Source organism: Ornithorhynchus anatinus, unplaced genomic scaffold, assembly GCF_004115215.2.
Source record: "Ornithorhynchus anatinus isolate Pmale09 unplaced genomic scaffold, mOrnAna1.pri.v4 scaffold_264_arrow_ctg1, whole genome shotgun sequence".
In the NCBI taxonomy this organism is placed as follows: Eukaryota; Metazoa; Chordata; class Mammalia; order Monotremata; family Ornithorhynchidae; genus Ornithorhynchus; species Ornithorhynchus anatinus.
In genome coordinates this window covers 2623259-2641630 of record NW_024396743.1, presented here as the reverse complement: position 1 = coordinate 2641630, position 18372 = coordinate 2623259, and the positions used below count along the sequence as shown (strand labels likewise).

The following is an 18372-nucleotide window of genomic DNA, read 5'->3' as shown; positions in this document are numbered from 1 at the left end:
GCCCAGGGCTTAGTACGGTGCTTGGTACATAATAAGCACTTAACAAATACCGTAATCATCATCATTACCTCAGCGTTCAGTACAGTGCCTGGCACATGGTAAGCATTTAACAAATGCCATAAAAACAAGTGAATAAATAAATACCATAGATTGATTCTCACTCTCAACAGCCCAAGTGATGTCCTGATCTCAGAGGCCCCGGCTCCCCCTGCTTGGAGGCCCCGGAACCGCTCACAAGTTCCCGCGCCTGTCCACCCACGCCCTGGTCTCTCCGGCGAAGGGTTGGGGTGGCAAAGGGGCAGCCCGGAGGCCAGAAAGTTATAAAAGAATCTCTTTAATTTAGCGCCATGTACAGAATTTACATCCGCCTAAGGACGGCAGCCCCCAACCGGCCTCCACCGTGCGTGGAGAGGCCCCACGACTCAACCTCCGTTTTCCTCCTGTCCCGGACTCCGTGTGGGGAAACTGAGGTAGGAAGTGAGGCCGGGTCCGGGGCTCTCGCCAACGGGCCTCGCCGGGGGCAGGTACAGGCCCAGGGACAGGCCCTACCCCGTCGTTTCCCAGGGTCCTCTAGACTCACGTCTGGCACCGATTCTTCCGTCAGCCCCTTCCCTACTTGGTGGGCGGGGGGGGGTCTCAGCTCGGGAGCTGAGAAGGAGTGGGGGGTGGGTGGAGGTGTGTGCCCCGACCCAGACAGCCGGGGAGCGTTCTCCCACCAACGGGAGCAGAAATGTGTGCAGATGTGGTGACAAGAAGGCTCCGGGCATAGGGCGGCTTCCCAGAACGCCTTCGGGAGAGGCCACTCCCCATGCCCATGACCCTCTCTTCCTCCAACCCATAGTGAACTGGGAGAACATAACCCAGGGTGGGGTGGTGGTGGGAGAAGAGGAAAGGGGAGGGGTCCATTTGGGAATGAAGGGATGGGGGTGGGCGTCATCGGGGCCCTTGCTCCAGCCACACGACCTTCCTCTGCTCGTCGGAGACGGCGGCCCGCACGCAGCCCAGCAGCGAGTCGGTGTCGCTCCAGGCGTCGGGGGCCAGGGTGCGGTGCAGGCAGGGCAGGCCCTCCAGCTCCATCTCCGCCCTCTTGGCCGCCTCCAGGACCTGCTCCTCCGTGGCCCCCACCCGCTGCACCGCCTTCCTGAGCACCAGAGGAGCAAAATGGGGAGAAGATCCTTGCTCTCCCTCCCGCTAAATACGGATTATCGGATCAGATTATCGGGCCGGCTCCGCTTTGACTATCCGGTATCGAGCCCCACCCTCGGCCCGGTGCTTGGCACCTAGGGAACTGCTTAATGAAGAGCCCCCTCTAGACTGTTAGCTCCTTGTGGGCAGGGAATGTGTCTGTTTATGATTATACTGTCCTCTCCCAAGCACTTACCGCAATGGTCTTCACATAGAAAGCGCTCAATAAATACGAATGAATGAAAGAACGAATAGCGTAACCAGCTAGCCGATGCTTCCGGAAGCTTGGATTACTACCCTGTGGATCCCAGATGACAGGAGTCTACTAGGCATCTCCTCCCACCCCCCACCATCTCTCCCCCGAGGGCCCGCCGGCTTCTCGCTCGCCCGGCCCGCCGTGCCCCGGGAGCTCACGTACTTGAGTTTCTTGGCGTTCTTGTCGCCGACGGGGATGTGGATGACGATGGGGAAGATCTCGGCCGCGAGCAGGGTCCGCACGCAGTCCAGCCCCAAGTCCAGGAGGCAGTGAGTGCCCTGCGGGGAAGCAGCGGGGAGGGGTCCATCAGCCCCCCGGGTCCACCGGACTCGGCTGAGGCCTGGGGCCACCGGACCATGACGGCAGGCAGTGGGCGAGGACCAGACCTCACCTCCGATGGCCTTAGGTTCCGTGAGGATATCCCCCAACCACAGCTCTCCCTCAACCGCCTAGGGGGGGCTACTTTTTCCCCTCCACGGCTAGCTGTGGAAGCTCACAGGCCCTCCTCGAGGTTGTGCTTTGGTAAAAATCCTTGCCCGCTGGGACCACCAGGCCCCACCACCTTAAGAGGGTTGGGGTTTTGGGGAGGAAGTCCCTAATCCCTTCAGGCGCCCCCTCCCCCCGGGGCCTCCCTGAAGCCGCCAGGGTTAGCGGTCTCCGTTACCTTCTCCATGAGGGCCTCGATGGCCTGGCGGGTGACAAAGCAGTGACCGTTGGGACCCTCTTTCTCCAGGATGAGATCCCCCGTCTCTCTCCTGGCCGCTCGCTCCACGGGGCTCAAGTGGCCTGGGGAGGCCGAGGGGAGTTGGGGGCAGGAGGAGGCAGCATCAGGCTGAGGCTTGGGCAGTCCCGGTCGGGGCGAGCGGGACAGGGCAAGACCATGAGGGATTCCCCAGTGGTGGCTAACCTGGAGTTTCTGCCTTCCCTGGGAGTCGTGCTCCATCCCTCCTCCCCCTGGCATGCACGCGCGCGCGCGCGCTCACACACACTCCTCCGCATGCCTTGATCCAAATCTGGCTCTGACCCCAGACTTAAGGCATTGTCTGGGTGCCAGCCTAGCCCTCTGCCAACAATTCCCTCCCTTCATAGCCAACAGACCAATCCTTTCTCTCCCTTCAAAGCCTTCCTGAAGGCCCACCTCCTCCAAGAGGCCTTCCCAGACCGCACCCTCCTTTCCTCTTCTCCCGCTCCCTTCTGCGTCGCCCTGACTTGCTCCCTTCATTCATCCCCCGGCCCGTGCCCCACGGCACTTATGTCCAGATCCGTCATTTATTTATTTCTATTCATGTCTGTTTCCCTCCTCTACAGTGTGAGCTCATTGTGGGCAAGGAACATGCCACTAACTCTGTTATACTGTACACTCCCCAGTGTTTAGTACAGTGCTCTGTGTGCGGTAAGCACTCAATGAAGACAATTAGATAGATTGAGACTGTAAGCTCGTTGTGAGCAGGGCAAGCAACTCTGTTCTACTGGACTCTCCCAAGCGCTCGGTACAGTGCTCCGCACACAGTAATCGGTCAATAAATACGACCGACTGAATCAGTGAATGAAAGGAGGGGGCCGGAGGAGACGGCTACCTGCTGGGCATTTCTCGAAGCCCCCGACCAGGCTCAGCTTCTCGCTCAGGATCCTGCCGAGCACCGTGGGCACGAAGAGCACGGGCCGGGGCCGGGTCAGCTTGCGGGGCTTCACCAGGGTGTAAGGCATCAGGGTGAAACAGCTCTCTGCCCAGAAACACACCATGGGAGAGTCTGGGGGGGCGGGAGGGTGAGGAAGAACAGCTGAGACTGGGCCACCAGGTCCCCGCGACCCCACAGCAACCACCCCTCTCCCCGAGACTCCCCTAGACTGTCAGCTCCTTACGAGGGGGTCCTGCACCTTCTGGCTTGCGTGGCTCGGCCTGGCCCCCGTCGAATGACAGCCACAGGGGGTTGCCCGCGGTCTTGTCCGCGCTGACGATCCGCACCAGCTTCTGTTGGCTCCCGGATGGCTGCGCGCAGGAAGGGAGGGGGCGGAGGGTGAGGACCGGGCCAGGGGAGGATGGCGGCGGCTACCGCGGCCCGAGCCCCTCCCGACCAAGATGTAGGGCTCCCGGCACAGCGCTCGGCCCGTTGTCAGCGCTGAACAAACGGCACGTTTATTATCGGGAGGGGAGGACCAGCCGCTTGAGAGAAGTCCACGAGAGACCTGGGAGGCGGGAGGCGGGTTGGGTTGGACCCCCGGGGGGCTGCCCCCTCCCTCCCTTCCCCCGGCCTACCTTACGGGTGACTGTGCTGGGCTGAGTCATGTCCTGGATGACCGTGATGAGGTGCTGCTGAGCCCTGCGGGCAGATAGGAGAGGAGGCCGGGTCGAGGTGGTCCAGGACCCCCCCCAGGCGGACCCTTGCCAAGCCCTGAACCCCACGCCCGGGTGGGCTTCCCCGAGGAGCTAGAGACTGACAAAGTCTGGAGCTCAAGGGGAGGGGTGTCTTGCCTGGGACACTCCAGAATGCGTCAGCTTCTGCTCTAGAACCACAGGGCACCCACCTCACCACCCCTCCGGGATCCAGGATGCGCGCTGAGAAGCCTCTAGACGTGCTGTTCTAGATCGGCCCGGCCACCTCTTTCCCGACACTCGGCCTGGGGTTCTAGAATAGCCAACACGGCCCTCTAGAAACAGAACCTGTTCTCCATACCGTCAGCCCGTTGAGGACGGGGACTCGTCCAAGGTCACCCAGCAGACAAGTGGCGGAGCCGGGACTAGAACCCAGGTCCTTCTGACTCCCGGGTGCGTGTTCTGTCCATTAGGCCACGCTGCTTCCCGGCTTGAGTGCCAGGATCATCTCTACTACCTCGACTGGACTATCCCCAGATCTCAGTTTTCCGCACCTGATAAGTGCTCAATAGATACCGCTAACGGATCGACTGATCGACTGGGGGCAACTCACTGGGAGTAGTTGGGGATGGGGCCGTGGTCCGTGTCCCTCATGGTGTACGGGTTGACCTGGTGGGCGTGCCAGGAGCTCCGGCCCCGGTACACGGTATCGGTGACGTGCAGGATGTCGTTGCACTGCACCCGCAGCTGCCTGCCGGCCTTCCCCTCCATGGCCAGGTTCACGCGGATGTAGAACGAGTCCCCCGAGGTGGCCGCTCCGCTCTCCATGTCCTGGACCAGCTTCCTGTAGCCTGGCGGGAGCGGGACGGAGAAGGGGGGAGAAAGGCCGGCGGGCAGGGGTTCAGATTCCCACCGGTCGGAAGCGAGGAGGATGGGGGGAGAGGGATCCAGAGGTCTGTCCCTGGGAGGCTTTGGAATTCCAGGCCGGCTCTAGAACACGGAGCCGTTAGCCTGGCTCAGGAGCCCAGTGTGACTGTGTTATTTGTTAAGCGCTTATTGTGTGCCGGGCACCGGGTGGAGGCAAGCAAATCAGGTTGGACACAGTCCCTGTCACTCGTGGGGCTCCCAGTCTCGATGCCCATTTTACAGGTGAGGGAACGGAGGCCCAGAGAAGTGAAGTGACTTGCCCAGGGTCACCCAGCAGACAAGTGGCAGAGCAGGGATTAGAGGCCACGACCTTCTGACTCCCAGGCCCGGGCTCTAGCCACTAGCCCATGCTGCTTCTCCAGCAGAATGATGAAGGGGCCGCGGCCCCCGGCCCGGTCCCCGGAGCGGGGAGGTAGGGAGCCAGAGCGGGCCGGACCCCCGTGATCCATACCCTCCATGTTGACCTTCACGGACAGGAAGCAGAAGCCGTTCACCCTCTTGAGGAGCCCGACTGCCTGTTCCAGGGTTGTGTCCTCCAGCACGGCCTTGGACATGGGGTCCACGGCATCGTAGTCCACCTGAGGGCAAAGCGGACAGGAAGAGGCGGGGCCTTATGGGAGAAAGAAGCCTGTGCGGACCGCCGGGACCACGACCCGCTCCAGTTTAGTAGATGTGGGTAATAATAATTAATAATTGTGGTATTCGTTAAGTGCTTCTTATATGGGAGGCACTGTACTAAACGCTGGGGTAGATATGAGATCATCAGGCTGGACAGAGTCCCTCTTCCTTGTGGGGCTCCCGGTCTTCAGCCCCATTTTACGGATGAGGAAACTGAGGCCCAGGGAAGTGCAGTGGCTGGTCCAAGGTCACCCAGGGGACGAGCGGCAGAGCCGGGACTGGAACCCAGATCCTCTGAGTCCCAGGCCCAGCCTTTTTCCACTAGGCCACCTGCTTCTCGACTTAAGAAAGCCATTCGTCCGATGACCATCTTGCCGGCCAGTCCCCTGTCCGATACGGACGTGACACCGGACGCCTACGTCTGGCCTGCTGTCGATCGATCGACCGATAGTACTGATTGAGCGCTTGCAGGGTGCAGAGTATGAGTAGGGAGAGCCGGTAAGACCCATCCCTGCCCCCGGTGAGCTTACGGTCTGTTTAAACTCAGTGCCCACCCTCTCCCCAGCTCCAGCTCCCAAGTGCTATGGCTCAGAAGCGGCGCCTGTGGCGGTTCCGAGGCATGGGCAGGAAATGTGTCTTTCTTGTTGCACTGTACTCTTCCAAGTGCTTAGTACAGTGCTCCGCACACAGTAAGCGCTCAATAAATACGACTGAATGAGTGAATGAGGTGGGGAGCGCCGGGGAGGGGCGGGGCGATGGGGCGGACGTACCACGAGGATCTGGGTGCCGGGGCGCAGGGCCATCTGGTCGGCGGGGGAGCCCGGGGTGACGCGGTGAATGAAGATGCCGGTGTGGTTGCCACCGATGACGCTGATCTGGTCCAGCAGGGCGTCCCCCTGGAAGGCCAGGACCGTCACCTGACTCAGGATCCTCCGGGCCGGCCACCGCCGCCGCACCGGGGCACTGCTGGGGTGGGGGGACCGGGGTGGGGAGAGGGGAAGCTTCAACATGAGGCCCCTCCGGACCCCTGATCCCAGCAGGGTGGGATTCTGGGCCTGCGAGGGGGATCGACCCAAGCCAGGGACCTCCGTTTCCACCCCTATAACCTCCCCTTTCAGTCTTATTAAGTAGGTCACTGGGGTGGGGGCGGAGGCGAACGGATGGACAAGGAGTCCTGCCTCGAGGCAGAGAGGTGGATGAATTGACCTCTCTGAGTTCCCCCCTGGGGGAATGGGAAGGAAAGTATATCCCTGCCCTCTTTGAGGGGGCTTGGCCCACCCTTAGGGAGGAGAAAGACAAGAGCTGTGCCCGATGTGATTATATCATATCTCCTCCAAGGGTTAGCACAGTACTGGAAAGGGAGAGGGAGGAGAGGGAGAGGGAAGAGAAGGGGAAGAAGCGGACAAGGAAGAAAAAGAAGAAAAGGAAGAAGGGTGGAGAAGGAGGAGAAGATCGAAAGGAGAAGGGGAAGGAGGAGGAAAAGGAAAAGAAGAACAAGAACATGACGAAGAAGAAACAAAGAAGAACAAGAAAAACAAGAAGAACCCCCACCCCTAAACCGGCCCCGTGGCAGGTGCCCGTCCCCGGGGCAGGGTCTGAGGGGAGCAGGCAGGGGCGGAGCTCACCTTTCCGACAGGCTGAGGTCTGGGCCGATGGGCTGCCAGCTGCTGTCCGACTCGGACAGGCCTGCGGGGAAGCCCCCAACCTGGTGAGCGGACACCAGGCCGGAGCCCGGCCCGGCCCCTCGCGGGGGTGGGCCGAGGGGGCGGGAAGGGAGGCCTCTCCCTGCCCCTCGAGGTTGGGACCACCAGGCCACCGCCCCCGGGTCACCCCGCCAGCCCCGCTCCTTGCCCCGACGAGGGCAGCCTAGAGCAGGCACAGGTGGAGGATTTATTTGGCGCTCACTCCTTACAGAGCACCGTGGTACCCTCCCCCGAGGGAGGGACCATGCTCACCTCTATTATCCACTATCTCGTAGTCCAACTCCGGCTCGTCCTTCTCCCCCGAGGGGGGGCCGCCACCGCCATCCCCGTCTGGGAACTCCTGGGAGCTGTCGAAGGAGGCCGATGGGAGGGGTCAGCCGGGGGGCTGCCGGCCAGGGGTATCCCTGGGCACCCGGAACCTAAGCGGGACCGGCTCGCCCGCCTGTTCACCCACCCGCCTGCTGGGTTTGAGAAGCACAGTGGCCTACTGGATAGAGCCCGGGTCTGGGTTCTAATCCTGGCCCCGCCACCTGTCTGCTGTGTGACCTTGGGCAACTCACTTCACTTCTCTTAACCTCAGTTCCCTTTGTAAAATGGGGATTAAGACTGGGATCCCCATGTGGGTCAGGGACTGTGTCCAACCCGATTTGCTCGTATCCACCCCAGCGCTTTGTACGGCTCATAGTAAGCGCTTAGCAACTTTGGCAATTCCTATTTTCGTCATTATTAGTATTACCTGGTGGACGAGGCGTCCTCCAGGAAGTCGAGGGTGAGCCGCTTGTACAGAGAGTCCTTGCAGGGGGGCAGCGGACTGCTGGAGCGGAAGCTGTCGGCCCCATCCCGGCTCGGGGGGGCCCCCGGGTCGGACCAGGCCTGTCCGCGGGGGGAACGGCAGGTCGGCGAGGTGGCGATGCCCCGGGGGGTTCCTGCCGGTGCCCGGGCCCACCTCCTCACACGCCGACTCACGGAGCCCCGGCCACCCACCCGCGCACACGCGCATTCAGTCGGGGAAGATGAGGGAAGGGGAGGGAGGGCAGAGACCCCAGTACCTCTGCTGGGCTCAGGAAGCTGAAGTCACTGTCCTCTCTGGGACACAGGGCATGCATTCGTATCAGCCGCTGCTTCCCTCTCCGGGAAGGCTGAAGCTGCTGCTGCTGTTCCTGCTTGGCCTGCTGAGAGGAGCCCCGCGGCCCAGTCTGGCCTAGTCTGGTCCAGCCGGCCCCCGGCCAGCCCCCCGGGCGCCGGGCACTGCACCCCAGCCCATCCCTTCCCACTGGGGCAGCCGTCCCCTACCGTCACCCCCCCAAACCCCGTTCCCCTCTCTCTCATCCCAATTGGGTCCCTGGCGGGCAGCCACGGGCCCCAAAACCCTACACCGATGTCTTGGGGGAACTCAGTCTGGCTAGAGAGCAACGGGGCCTAATAGATAGAGCCCGGGCCTGGGAGTCAGAAGGACTTGGGTTCTAATCCCGACTCCGCCATGTGCCTGCTGTGTGACCTGGGGCGAATTACTTCACTTCCCTGTGCCTCGATTCCCTCATCTGTAAAATGGGGATTAAGACTGTGAGGCCCAGGTGAGACGGGGACTGTGCCCAAGCCGATTTGCTTGTATCCACCCCAGCGCTTAGCACAGTGCCTGACACATAGTAAGCGCTTAACAAATACCACGATCATTACTATTATCATTATCTGTGAAATGGGGATTCAATACCCCGTCTTCCTTTCTACTTAGATTGTGAGCCCTACGGGAGAGAGGGATGGTATTTGACTTGATTATCTTCTATCTTCCCCCGAGCTTAAAAGAGTGCTTGACACGCAGTAAACCCATAACAAATTAACAAATAATTCCATTACATGGACTGTGTCCAACTCGATTAACTCGTAATTACCCCCAGCGCTCAGTACAGTGCCTGGCCGGTCATAAACACTTAACAAACACCATTATAAAAAAGGGGGCTCCTCCACAGTCCCTGTCCTTCCTTCCATTTCCCTCCCCTAGCCCCTCTCCCAGTCCTCCCCGCACCTCGCAGCGCTGTTCCTTGCGCAGCTGTTTCCGCAGCTCGCAGACCTCGTCCGTCAGCTCAAACACCTTCCGGCGGAGGGAGTCCTTCTCCGTCAGGCTCTGGGCGATCTCCATCTGAGCCCCGTCCCGGGCCGCGTAAGCCTGCCGGGGAGCCAGGGAGGGACCGCATCACCACCAGACCCCCCACACAGTAAGTTTTCAATAAATACCATTGATTTAGCACCAATCAATCAATACTATCTACTCAGTGTCCTCTCTGTGCAGAACACTGTAAGCACTTGAGAGGACATAAGAGACTTTGTAAACACAACCCCTGCCCTCGAGGAGCTCACCACCCTGTGTTAAGCACTAGGGAGAGGACGATAGTTAATAGATAAGATCCTGGTCCTCAAGGGGCTTGCAGTCCTGTGTGTGCAGAACACTCAACTGAGGGTTTGAGAGAGTACAGTGGAATTAGTAAGCCCTGACCTCATGGAACCATCTACTCCATGCAGACCACTGTACTAGGCGCTTGGGAGAGCACATTAAAGTTAGTAAACATGATCCCTGCACTCGAGAAGCTTGCAATCTTTTGTGTGCACGGCACAGAAGTGAGCCCTTAGGAGAAGGCAACAGATTTAGTAGACAAGATCTCCGCCCTCGAGGAGCTTCCAGACGGTGTGCAGACACTGTTCTAAGTGCCTGGGAGACTACGACAGATCCAGTAGACTCCATCCTCGCTCTCAAAGGGCTTACAGTCTAGTGGTGCAGTACAATCTTCCAAAGAGAGAGTGTTCTGCGCACTTCCCCAACCTCTCTCCCCCTCCCCATCTCTCCATCCTCCCTCGTCTCCCCCTCCACCCCTTCCTTCCTTCCCCTTTCCCCCTCCTCCCTCCTTCCCCAGCCCCTCCCCGGCCCCAGGGTACCTGGTCCCGCTCCTTCTGCAGCTCCATCACCTGGCTCTGCAGAGCGTTCATCTTCTCCTTGTAAATCTCACAGTCCACCTTGGTTTTCTGAAACTCTAATAGGGTCTTCTCCTTCTCCTCCCAGTACTAAAAGTGGGGATGGAGAGAGGGGAGACGTATGCACGCACGCGCACACACACACGCGTATACAATCAATATTATTAATAATGATAATAGGAGCATTTGTTAAGGGCAATAGTAGATGCCAAGCGATGCAATTGATAGTGGATAATCAGTCAGGTCAGACATAGATCCTCCTCTCCTCTTCTCCCGCTCCCTTCTGTGTCATCCTGACTTGCTCCCTTCATTCATCTCCCCGCTCCCAGCCCCACACCATTTATGTCCAGATCTATCATTCCTTAATTTCTATTAATGTCCATCTCCCCCTCTAAACTGTAAGCTTGATGTGGGCAGGGAATGTGTCTGCTTATTGTTCTATTCGGCTCTCCCAAACGCTTAGTACGGTGCTCTGCTTACAGTTATTCGCTCAATAAATACAACTGAATCGATCAGTCACTCAATGACCGTGGAGATCACAAGTCTAAGGGGGAGGGAGAATGGGCCTCATTATACAGAGGAGGAAACTGAGGCCCAGAGAAGAGAAGGGAGTTGTCCAGAGCCACCGGCAGGTAAGTGACAGGGCCAGGATGAGAACCCCGAGAAAAGCACTTCACTTCACTGGCCTTCAGTGACCTCATCTGTAAAGTGGGGATTAAGAATGGGTGCCTCGTGGGGGACATGGACTGTGCCCAACCTTGTATTTACCCCACTGCTTAGTAAAGTGCCTGGCACATAGTGCTTAGTAAATACCATTTAAAAAAAACAAACATACGCAGCCGGCCCTATTACAAATTGCCCAGGGGCTCTCGACCGGAAGTGGGGAGTTGCTCATGGGCCCGTCAGGGAGACCAGAAACTGTCAGGCTTGACTAATAATAATGAAAATTGTGGGGAGTTGCTCATTGACCCGAAATTTCCACTCCCTGTCGGGGAGACCAGAAACTGCAAGGCTTGGCCAATAATAATATTAACTGTGGTATTTGTTAAGTGCTTACTATGTGCCAGGCAAAGAACTAAGCATAAGGGTGGATGTAAGCAAATCGGGGAGGACAGAGTCCCAGTACCATGTCTCAATTCTCATTTTCCAGATGAGGTAACTGGGGCCCAGAGAAGTGAAGTGACTTGCCCAAGGTCACCCAGCAGACAAATGGTGGAGCCAGGATTAGAAGCCAGGTCCTTCTGACTCCTAGGTCCGAACTCTACCCGCTATGCCACCTGGCTCCCTCTCCGCCAACCCCCTTTTGCCCTGTGGCTGCCAGCCCGGGGGGCGGCCCTGGGTCTCGGGGGAAAACAGCGGTTCACGGCGGTCCATCCCGGTCCTCCCCGGGCCGGATGGGGGCATTTGTAGGGAAGTGGGAGGGGTGGAGAGCGGGGACGGATGACACACCTGCTTGCGTTGTTTCTCAGCTGTGGTGGCTCGCTCCCGCAGAGAATGTATGCGGTCCACCAGCTGCTGCTTACTCTCCTGGGCCTCATCCAGGGACTGCTCCAAGATGTCCTTCTCCACCTGGGACCCGGGGCGGTAGCGGGGTGTTATCGGTGTGAGGCCCACCGCCCAGCGACCCTGGCCCGGTCCCCCTCGCCCCTTCCACTTCCGGTGTGGGGGAAAGGGAGGGTTCCCCACCCTCGGGACCTTCTGCCTCGCTCAAGACGGATCGAGGAACCGAGCCAAGCTTCAGCCCAGCCGGGGACCCACAGACAGACCGTGGCTCTGGGAGTCAGGGGATGTAGGTCTCGGTCCCACCGGCCGTCGGAGTGGGGGGAAGGTCAAGGTTTCTGGCCAGGAAAGCCACCCTGGGTGGGTCAGGAGGCGGTCCCGAGACAGCTGGCTCATTGGGCGTCAGAGACCGTCGCCTCCTGCCATCCGGTCACAGTGCTTCGACCCAGGCCCCCTTTCCTCTTCTCCCACTCCTTTCTGCGTCGCCCTGACTTGCTCCCTTTATTCATCCCCCCTCCCAGCTCCATGGCACTTATGTCCAGATCTGTCGTTTATTTCTATTAATGTCCATCTCCCCCTCTAGACTGTCAGCTCAATGTGGGCGGGTAATATGTCCATTTATTGTTATATTGTCCTCTCCCAAGTGCTTAGTACAGTGCTCTGTACACAGTAAGCACTCAATAAATACGATTGAATGAATGAATGAATAGGGTGCTGCAGTCGCTCAGCCTGCCGATAGGCCCTGTGCACCGCACACTGTGCTGCACCCCTGCCTGCCTCCTCGCTTGTTGCTCCCTGGAGCCCCGGGGGGATCCCAGCTGTCAGGGGCGAGAAAGCACATGGTCTCAGAGTCCCAGAGTCTCAGACCCGGGGTCTACTCGCCGCTCCAGACCACCGGCTCCACCCAGGGAGCTGCCTGCCCTGGGGGAACCCCCCCACCGGCCCCTTGGGGATGGAGAGGGGGTCGGCGCCCTACCAAGCTGAAGGTCAGCGACTTGAGTTTGGTGTTCTCCTCCTTGAGCCTGACCAGCTCTCTGCCGTGGGCGTCCGGGTCCTCGCCGTCCAGCCACAGGGTACGCTCCCGGAAGTCCCGCTCGCAGGACGAGGCCAGCTTCAACCGCTGGAGCTCCTGCTTGGTCAGGTACAGCTGTCCGGGCACGGGTGCGGGCGACGGGGGAGACCGGGAGGGAGAGGGGAGGAATCACGAGAATCACTATGGCAACCGTCACTGTCGTCATTCAATCAGTTACACTGAGGTGGCTGGTCTCCCTGTTCAGGTGAGTTGTCCGAGCCCAGAGACTGGATAATAATAATGATAATGATAATGATGATGATGATGATACTTGTTAAACACTTTCTTAGTCAACCGTATTTAGTGAACACTTACTGTGTGCGGAGCACGGTACTAAGCGCTTGGGAGAGTCCAATACAACAGAGTTGGCAGACACATTCTCTGCTCACAGTCCAGAGGAGGAGATAGACATGAATATAAATAAATAAAATTACAGACTAAGCGCTTGGGAGAGTCCAATACAACAGAGTTGGCAGACACATTCTCTGCTCACAGTCCAGAGGAGGAGATAGACATGAATATAAATAAATAAAATTACAGATCTGGACAGAAGTGCTATGGGGCTGAGAAGGGGGGATAAATAAAGGGAACAAGGTAGGGCACCACAGAAGGAAGTGGGAGAAGAGGAAAGGAGGGCTTAGTCAGGGAAGGCCTCTTTGGAGGCGATGGGCCTTCAATAAGACTTTGAAGGTGGGGAGAGTCACTGTCTGTGGGATTTGAGGAGGCAGGGCGTTCCAGGCCAGAGGCAGGACGGGGCAAGGGATCGGCAGCGAGATAGATGAGATGGAGGTACGGTGAGTAGGTTGGCGTTAGAGGAGCCAAGCGTGTGGGCTGGGATGGAATAGGAAATGGGGGAGGTAAGATAGGAGGGGGCTGTAAGCTCGTCGTGGTCAGGGAATGTGTCTGTTTATTGTTATATCGTTCACTCTCAAGCGCTTAATATAGCTCTTTGCATGCAGGAAGCGTTCAGTAAATATGACAATGAATGAATGAGGGGGCAAGCTGACCGACTGCTTTAAAGCTCAATAAATACCGTGATTGACTCACTCCAGCACACGCCCGAAATCGAAGCCGAACGTGGGGAGTATAATTCAACGAGAGTTTCTCTTCCTTTGGGATCTGGCGAGAACAAGATCCACGTGTTGGAACGGAGCCGGCTGCACTCGCCAATGATCCCAGAAACTGACAGGGGAAGTTTAGTGCCTTGCCCTGAGTCTACTGTGCTAGTCAGTGGCTGAGTGGGTTAAGGGACCCTGGTGTTCACCGTCCCTCTGGTTCGGCTCCCATCCTGGAGGCGATGAGATACTCCGCGGCCCTGGCTACCTCACACCAACAGGCTGGTCGAACAGGGCTCGCCAGGCAGACCTCCTACTAGCCAAACCTGGAATTTCAGAGGCCCCCTCACATGATCCTCACATGATCCGTCTCACATGACGGAGAAGCAGCGTGGCTCAGTGGAAAGAGCACGGGCTTTGGAGTCAGGGCTCATGAGTTCGAATCCCAGCTCTGCCACTTGTCGGCTGTGTGACTGTGGGCAAGTCACTTAACTTCTCTGTGCCTCAGTTCCCTCATCTGTAAAATGGGGATTAAGACTGTGAGCCCCACGTGGGACAACCTGATTCCCCTATGTCTACCCCAGCGCTTAGAACAGTGCTCAGCACATAGTAAGCGCTTAACAAATACCAACATTATTATTATTATTATTATTATGATCCTGCCCTTCAACACTGTCGGGCAAGAGGCGGCATCTCAAGGGCACCTGCTCCCTTATCCCCGCTCTGCCGTCTGCCTTCTCTGGGCCTCAGTTTCCTCATCTGCAAAATGGGGATTCAAAACCTGTTCTCCCTTACTCAGACTTTGCACACCATGTGGGACAGGGACTGTGTCCAATCTGATTATTTTGTATGTGCCCCAGGGGATGGCACGGAGTAAGCCCTGAACAAATAGCATCATTATTATTATTAGGCTTATTGCGGGCAGGGAACATGCCTACCATCTCTTGTCCTCTCCCAAGGGCTTAATCCAGTGCTCTGCACACAGTAAGCTCTCATTCAATCCATCATATTTTTGCACTGCATAGCTTCTCTGAAACTGAGGAAAGGGGGACAGGGAGAAAGGAAAAGGTGAGAGAGTTGGGGACAAGGGCGAGAAGTCTGAAGAGGGGCAACCTGGTTGCCTATCAACTCTGCTGTACCGTCCTCTCCCCGACGCTCAGTCCAGCGCTCTGCACGCAGTCAGCGCTCATCAGATCCGATCGACAGGTGGACCGAATGAGGCCGGTGGTCTCCGTGGGCCGCCTACCTCTTCCTGCAGGCCCTGGCAGCGGGTGATGGCCAGGTCTTTGTCCTGCAGGGCGCTGGTGTAGCGCATGGACAGGTTGTACATCTCGTCCTTCAGCTTGAGCACCTCGTGGAACTGGGTGCTGACCTCACGCTTCATGCGGTTGTGCTCCGCCTCGATGCCCTGCAGGCTCTGGTTCTGGGCCCCGAGCTGGCAGACCTGCTCCTTCAGCTTGCGGCAGTGGTGCAGCAGCGTCAGGTTCTGCCGTTTCTCCTGGCTCAGCTCCTGCTGCAGGCTGTTGATGGCCCCGGCCAGGCACTCGGTCAGCTTCGACGTCTCGATGAGGCCTGGATGATAATAATAACGATAATGGTATTTGTTAAGCACTTACTATGGCTCACTGATCCAACACAAGCTGAACTGGATTTCTCCTAGAACGTTTTGCCACCAAGCCTTCTCCCTGATTGGACTCTAATCCCAGCTCTGCCACTTGCCTGCTGGGTGACCTAGGGCAAGGCACTCAACTTCTCTGGGCCTCGGTTACCTCGTCTGTAAAATGGGGGTGAAGACTGAGAGCCTCATGTGGGTCGGGGACTGTGTCCAACCCGATTAGCTTGGATCTACCCCAGCGCTTAGTACAGTTCTTGGTACATAGGAAGCACTTGACAAATACCATAAATTTAAAAACGCCTCCCTGAATGTTTTGCCCTGCCTCAACTGGAATGTTCTGCCCTCTCTTCTCCTAGAATCCGGTGCCCTGTTTTCTCCCAGAACACTCGCCAAGCCTCCTCCTTGAATACTCTGCCCTACCTTCTCCCTGGAAACCTTGTCCAGTCTTCTTCCAGTATGCCTTCCCCAACACCCTCTCAAAATCCCTTGCCCCGGGGCCAGCGGTCCCCGGCCCGAAAGCCGGTAAGCTGAGGAGGTTCCCCTGCTGTGTCCTCATCCCCGTGGCCCCGAGGGCGATCCGGATCCATCCGGCTGTGCCCCTGGGCTCAAAGGCCCTGCCCGCTCTGCAGCCGGGTCCCTCGCCCGCGAGAGGCAACCCGACGGGATCCCGGGGCCCCCGGCTCTCACCGCTAAAGTTGCTGAAGTCGATGGAGGCCTCCAGGCCGGTGACCAGCGTGTATATGTCGGGGTTGTGGAGCTTCAGGCTCTCCAGGAAGGCCACGGCCCCGTTCTTCCCCCGCGTCTTCAGCAGGTCCAACAGGTACCCTGGGAGGGGAAGCCAGATGGCCGCCTTGGAGACCCCCCCGCTGTCGGCTTCTCCCGGGGCTGGGGGCAGGCGGACTTGAGGGGGCCGGGCCCTGGTGGTCCCGAGGAAACCTTACCCCCTCCCTCACCAGGCCCTGTAGTAGCTCCCTCTGGGGAACCCAGGTAGGAGGGGCCGAGGGGAGAGGAAGTGACCCACTATCTTCCTGGCCCTCTCCCGCCCCCACCATGCACAAGTCTAGGCCCAAGGCTTGCTCTATCAATCGGTCATATTTATTGAGCACTTAGAGCACTGTACTAAGCGCTTGGGAGAGGACAATATAGCAGAGTTGGCAGGCGCGCTCTCTGCCTGCAAGGAACTTACAGTCTAGAGGGGGAGACAGACATTAAGAGAAATAAATAAATGACGGATATGGACGTGAGGTGGGGGTGAGGGAGGGGTGAATAAAGGGAGCAAATCGAGGCAACGCAGAAGGGAGTGGGAAAAAGCTCTAGAGAGGCAACGTGGCTTAGTGGAAAGACAGCGAGTCAGGGGATTTGGATTCTAGTCCCGGCTCTGCCCCCAGCCTGCTGGGTGATCTTGGGCAGGTCACTTAACCCCTCTGGGCCTCGTATTCCTCATCTGTAAAATGGGGCTCGGGTGCTGCTCCTCTCTTCTCCAGGGAGTCCCCGGCAGGAAGGGGACTGTGTGCGATGAGCTCATCCTGTATAGACCCCAGCGCTTTTCACATAGTAGGCGCTTAATAAGCGCCACCGCTATTTCTCTCTCCCAAGTCATCTGCCGGGGGACGCCCCACCCCAACCTCCCGTCAACCTGGGGCTCCCCACAGAGGACCCCCGGAGTCGACTTGGGTGACCCCGAGCCAGACATGCACCTTCCCTGCTAGAGACGGGTCCCAGTCCCTCTCGACAATAAGCTCGTTGTGGAGAGGGAATGTGTCTGTTCATTATTCTATTGTCCTCACCCAAGCGCTAAGTACTGTGCTCTGCACACGGTAAGCGCTCAACAAACACGTTCGACTGACTGACTGACAGTTGGGCCAAACGGGCCGAGCAGTCAACCCCGCCTTGTGAGATGATTTCCTCTCCTTGCCCTTCCGCTCCGATGGCAGGCCCGGAGGGATTAGGAGGAGTCCCCAGAACCGCCCCTGGTTTAGGGGACGTTGCCCCACCTCTTTCCGAGCCTCTGGACACAGCCGAGCTGGTGAATTCAGTCGTACGATGACGTATCGTGCGAGTATATGCAAATTTCGGGTCACGGCCGGGCTGCTCTGCGTCCCCTCGGCTGGCGTGAGGCCGCCCCGCCGCCCTGTCTCCCCTTCCCCCGACCCCGGGGAGTCAGCCCAGCCTCTCACCTACTCTCATGGCGTTGTTAGTGAACTTGGGGTTGTGCAGGACCTCTTCTTCGTCCAGCTGGTCCAGCACCTTGGCCTGGCGCAGGTAGGGGGTGAGGCGGCTGGGGCTGACGAAGCGGACGATCTTGTACCGGTGCCCCTCCAGCATTTCCCACAGCGTCTCTTCATCTAAGGCCTTCAGAGCCAAATCCGGGGGACCCACGTCTGCCATCGCCAGGCCCTGGAGACCAACGGGGTGGCCGGGGAAGAAGGGGGAAGACAGGCACCCCTTCACCTCTATTCGAGTGGAAGCTACTTGAGGTCGGGGGGTGTTGTCACTTATTTGCTCCCTACTTACCTCTCCTCCCACTCCCTTCTCCGTCCCCCTGACTTGTTCCCTTTATTTATTCCCCATCCCAGACCCGCACCGCTTATGTCTCTATCTGTCATTAATTTCTTTCTATTACTGTCTCCCCCTATGGACTGCAAGCTCATTGTGAGCAGGGAATGTCTCTGTCTATTCTATTGTACTCTCCCAAGTGCTCAGTACTGTGCTCTGCTTGCTTTGAATTTCCCTCTCCATTTCTCCTCTCTGTCTCACTCCATCCCAACTCCTCTCAATCAATCACTGGTATTTATAAAGCGGTTATTGTGTGCAGATACTGTACTAAGCCCTGGAGAGAAGACAACAGAGTTGGTAGACAGGTTCCCTGCCAACGAGGAGCTCAAGCCAACCATGCAGCTCTCTGTAATATATTTTAATGTCTGTCTCCCCCCTTCTTGATTGGGAGCTTGTGTGGGCAGGGATCACGCCTACCAACTCTCCTGTCTTGTCCTTTCCTAAGCATTTAGCCCAGTACTCTGCACACAGTAAGCGCTCAAAAAATAAAGAAATAAATAAATAAATAAAGCCCTTCGCAGTGATCTGGACCTTCCCTCCTACTTTGGCTGTGAGGCCCGGGTGGGACAGGTACTGGATCCAACCAGATTAACTTGTAGCTAACTCA

At 58.0% G+C, this 18372-nt stretch overlaps 1 protein-coding gene across 1 annotated transcript; it reads right to left on the bottom strand.

Annotated features, from left to right (window-relative positions):
- Positions 1-318: 318 nt before the first annotated feature.
- CARD14 (caspase recruitment domain family member 14) lies at positions 319-17599 on the bottom strand. Its single transcript, XM_039911009.1, has 21 exons — positions 17387-17599; positions 15897-16034; positions 14841-15166; positions 12444-12614; positions 11417-11536; positions 9932-10057; positions 9027-9167; positions 8478-8489; positions 8053-8172; positions 7740-7876; positions 7256-7350; positions 6926-6986; positions 6071-6266; positions 5134-5260; positions 4369-4606; positions 3699-3762; positions 3305-3431; positions 3019-3192; positions 2106-2227; positions 1604-1719; positions 319-1141 (listed from the first exon to the last, which is right to left on the bottom strand). Exons 1-21 carry the CDS (start codon positions 17595-17597, stop codon positions 934-936), a joined length of 3030 nt encoding a protein of 1009 aa, XP_039766943.1. The 5' UTR covers positions 17598-17599; the 3' UTR covers positions 319-933.
- Between the last annotated feature and the right edge of the window lie 773 nt (positions 17600-18372).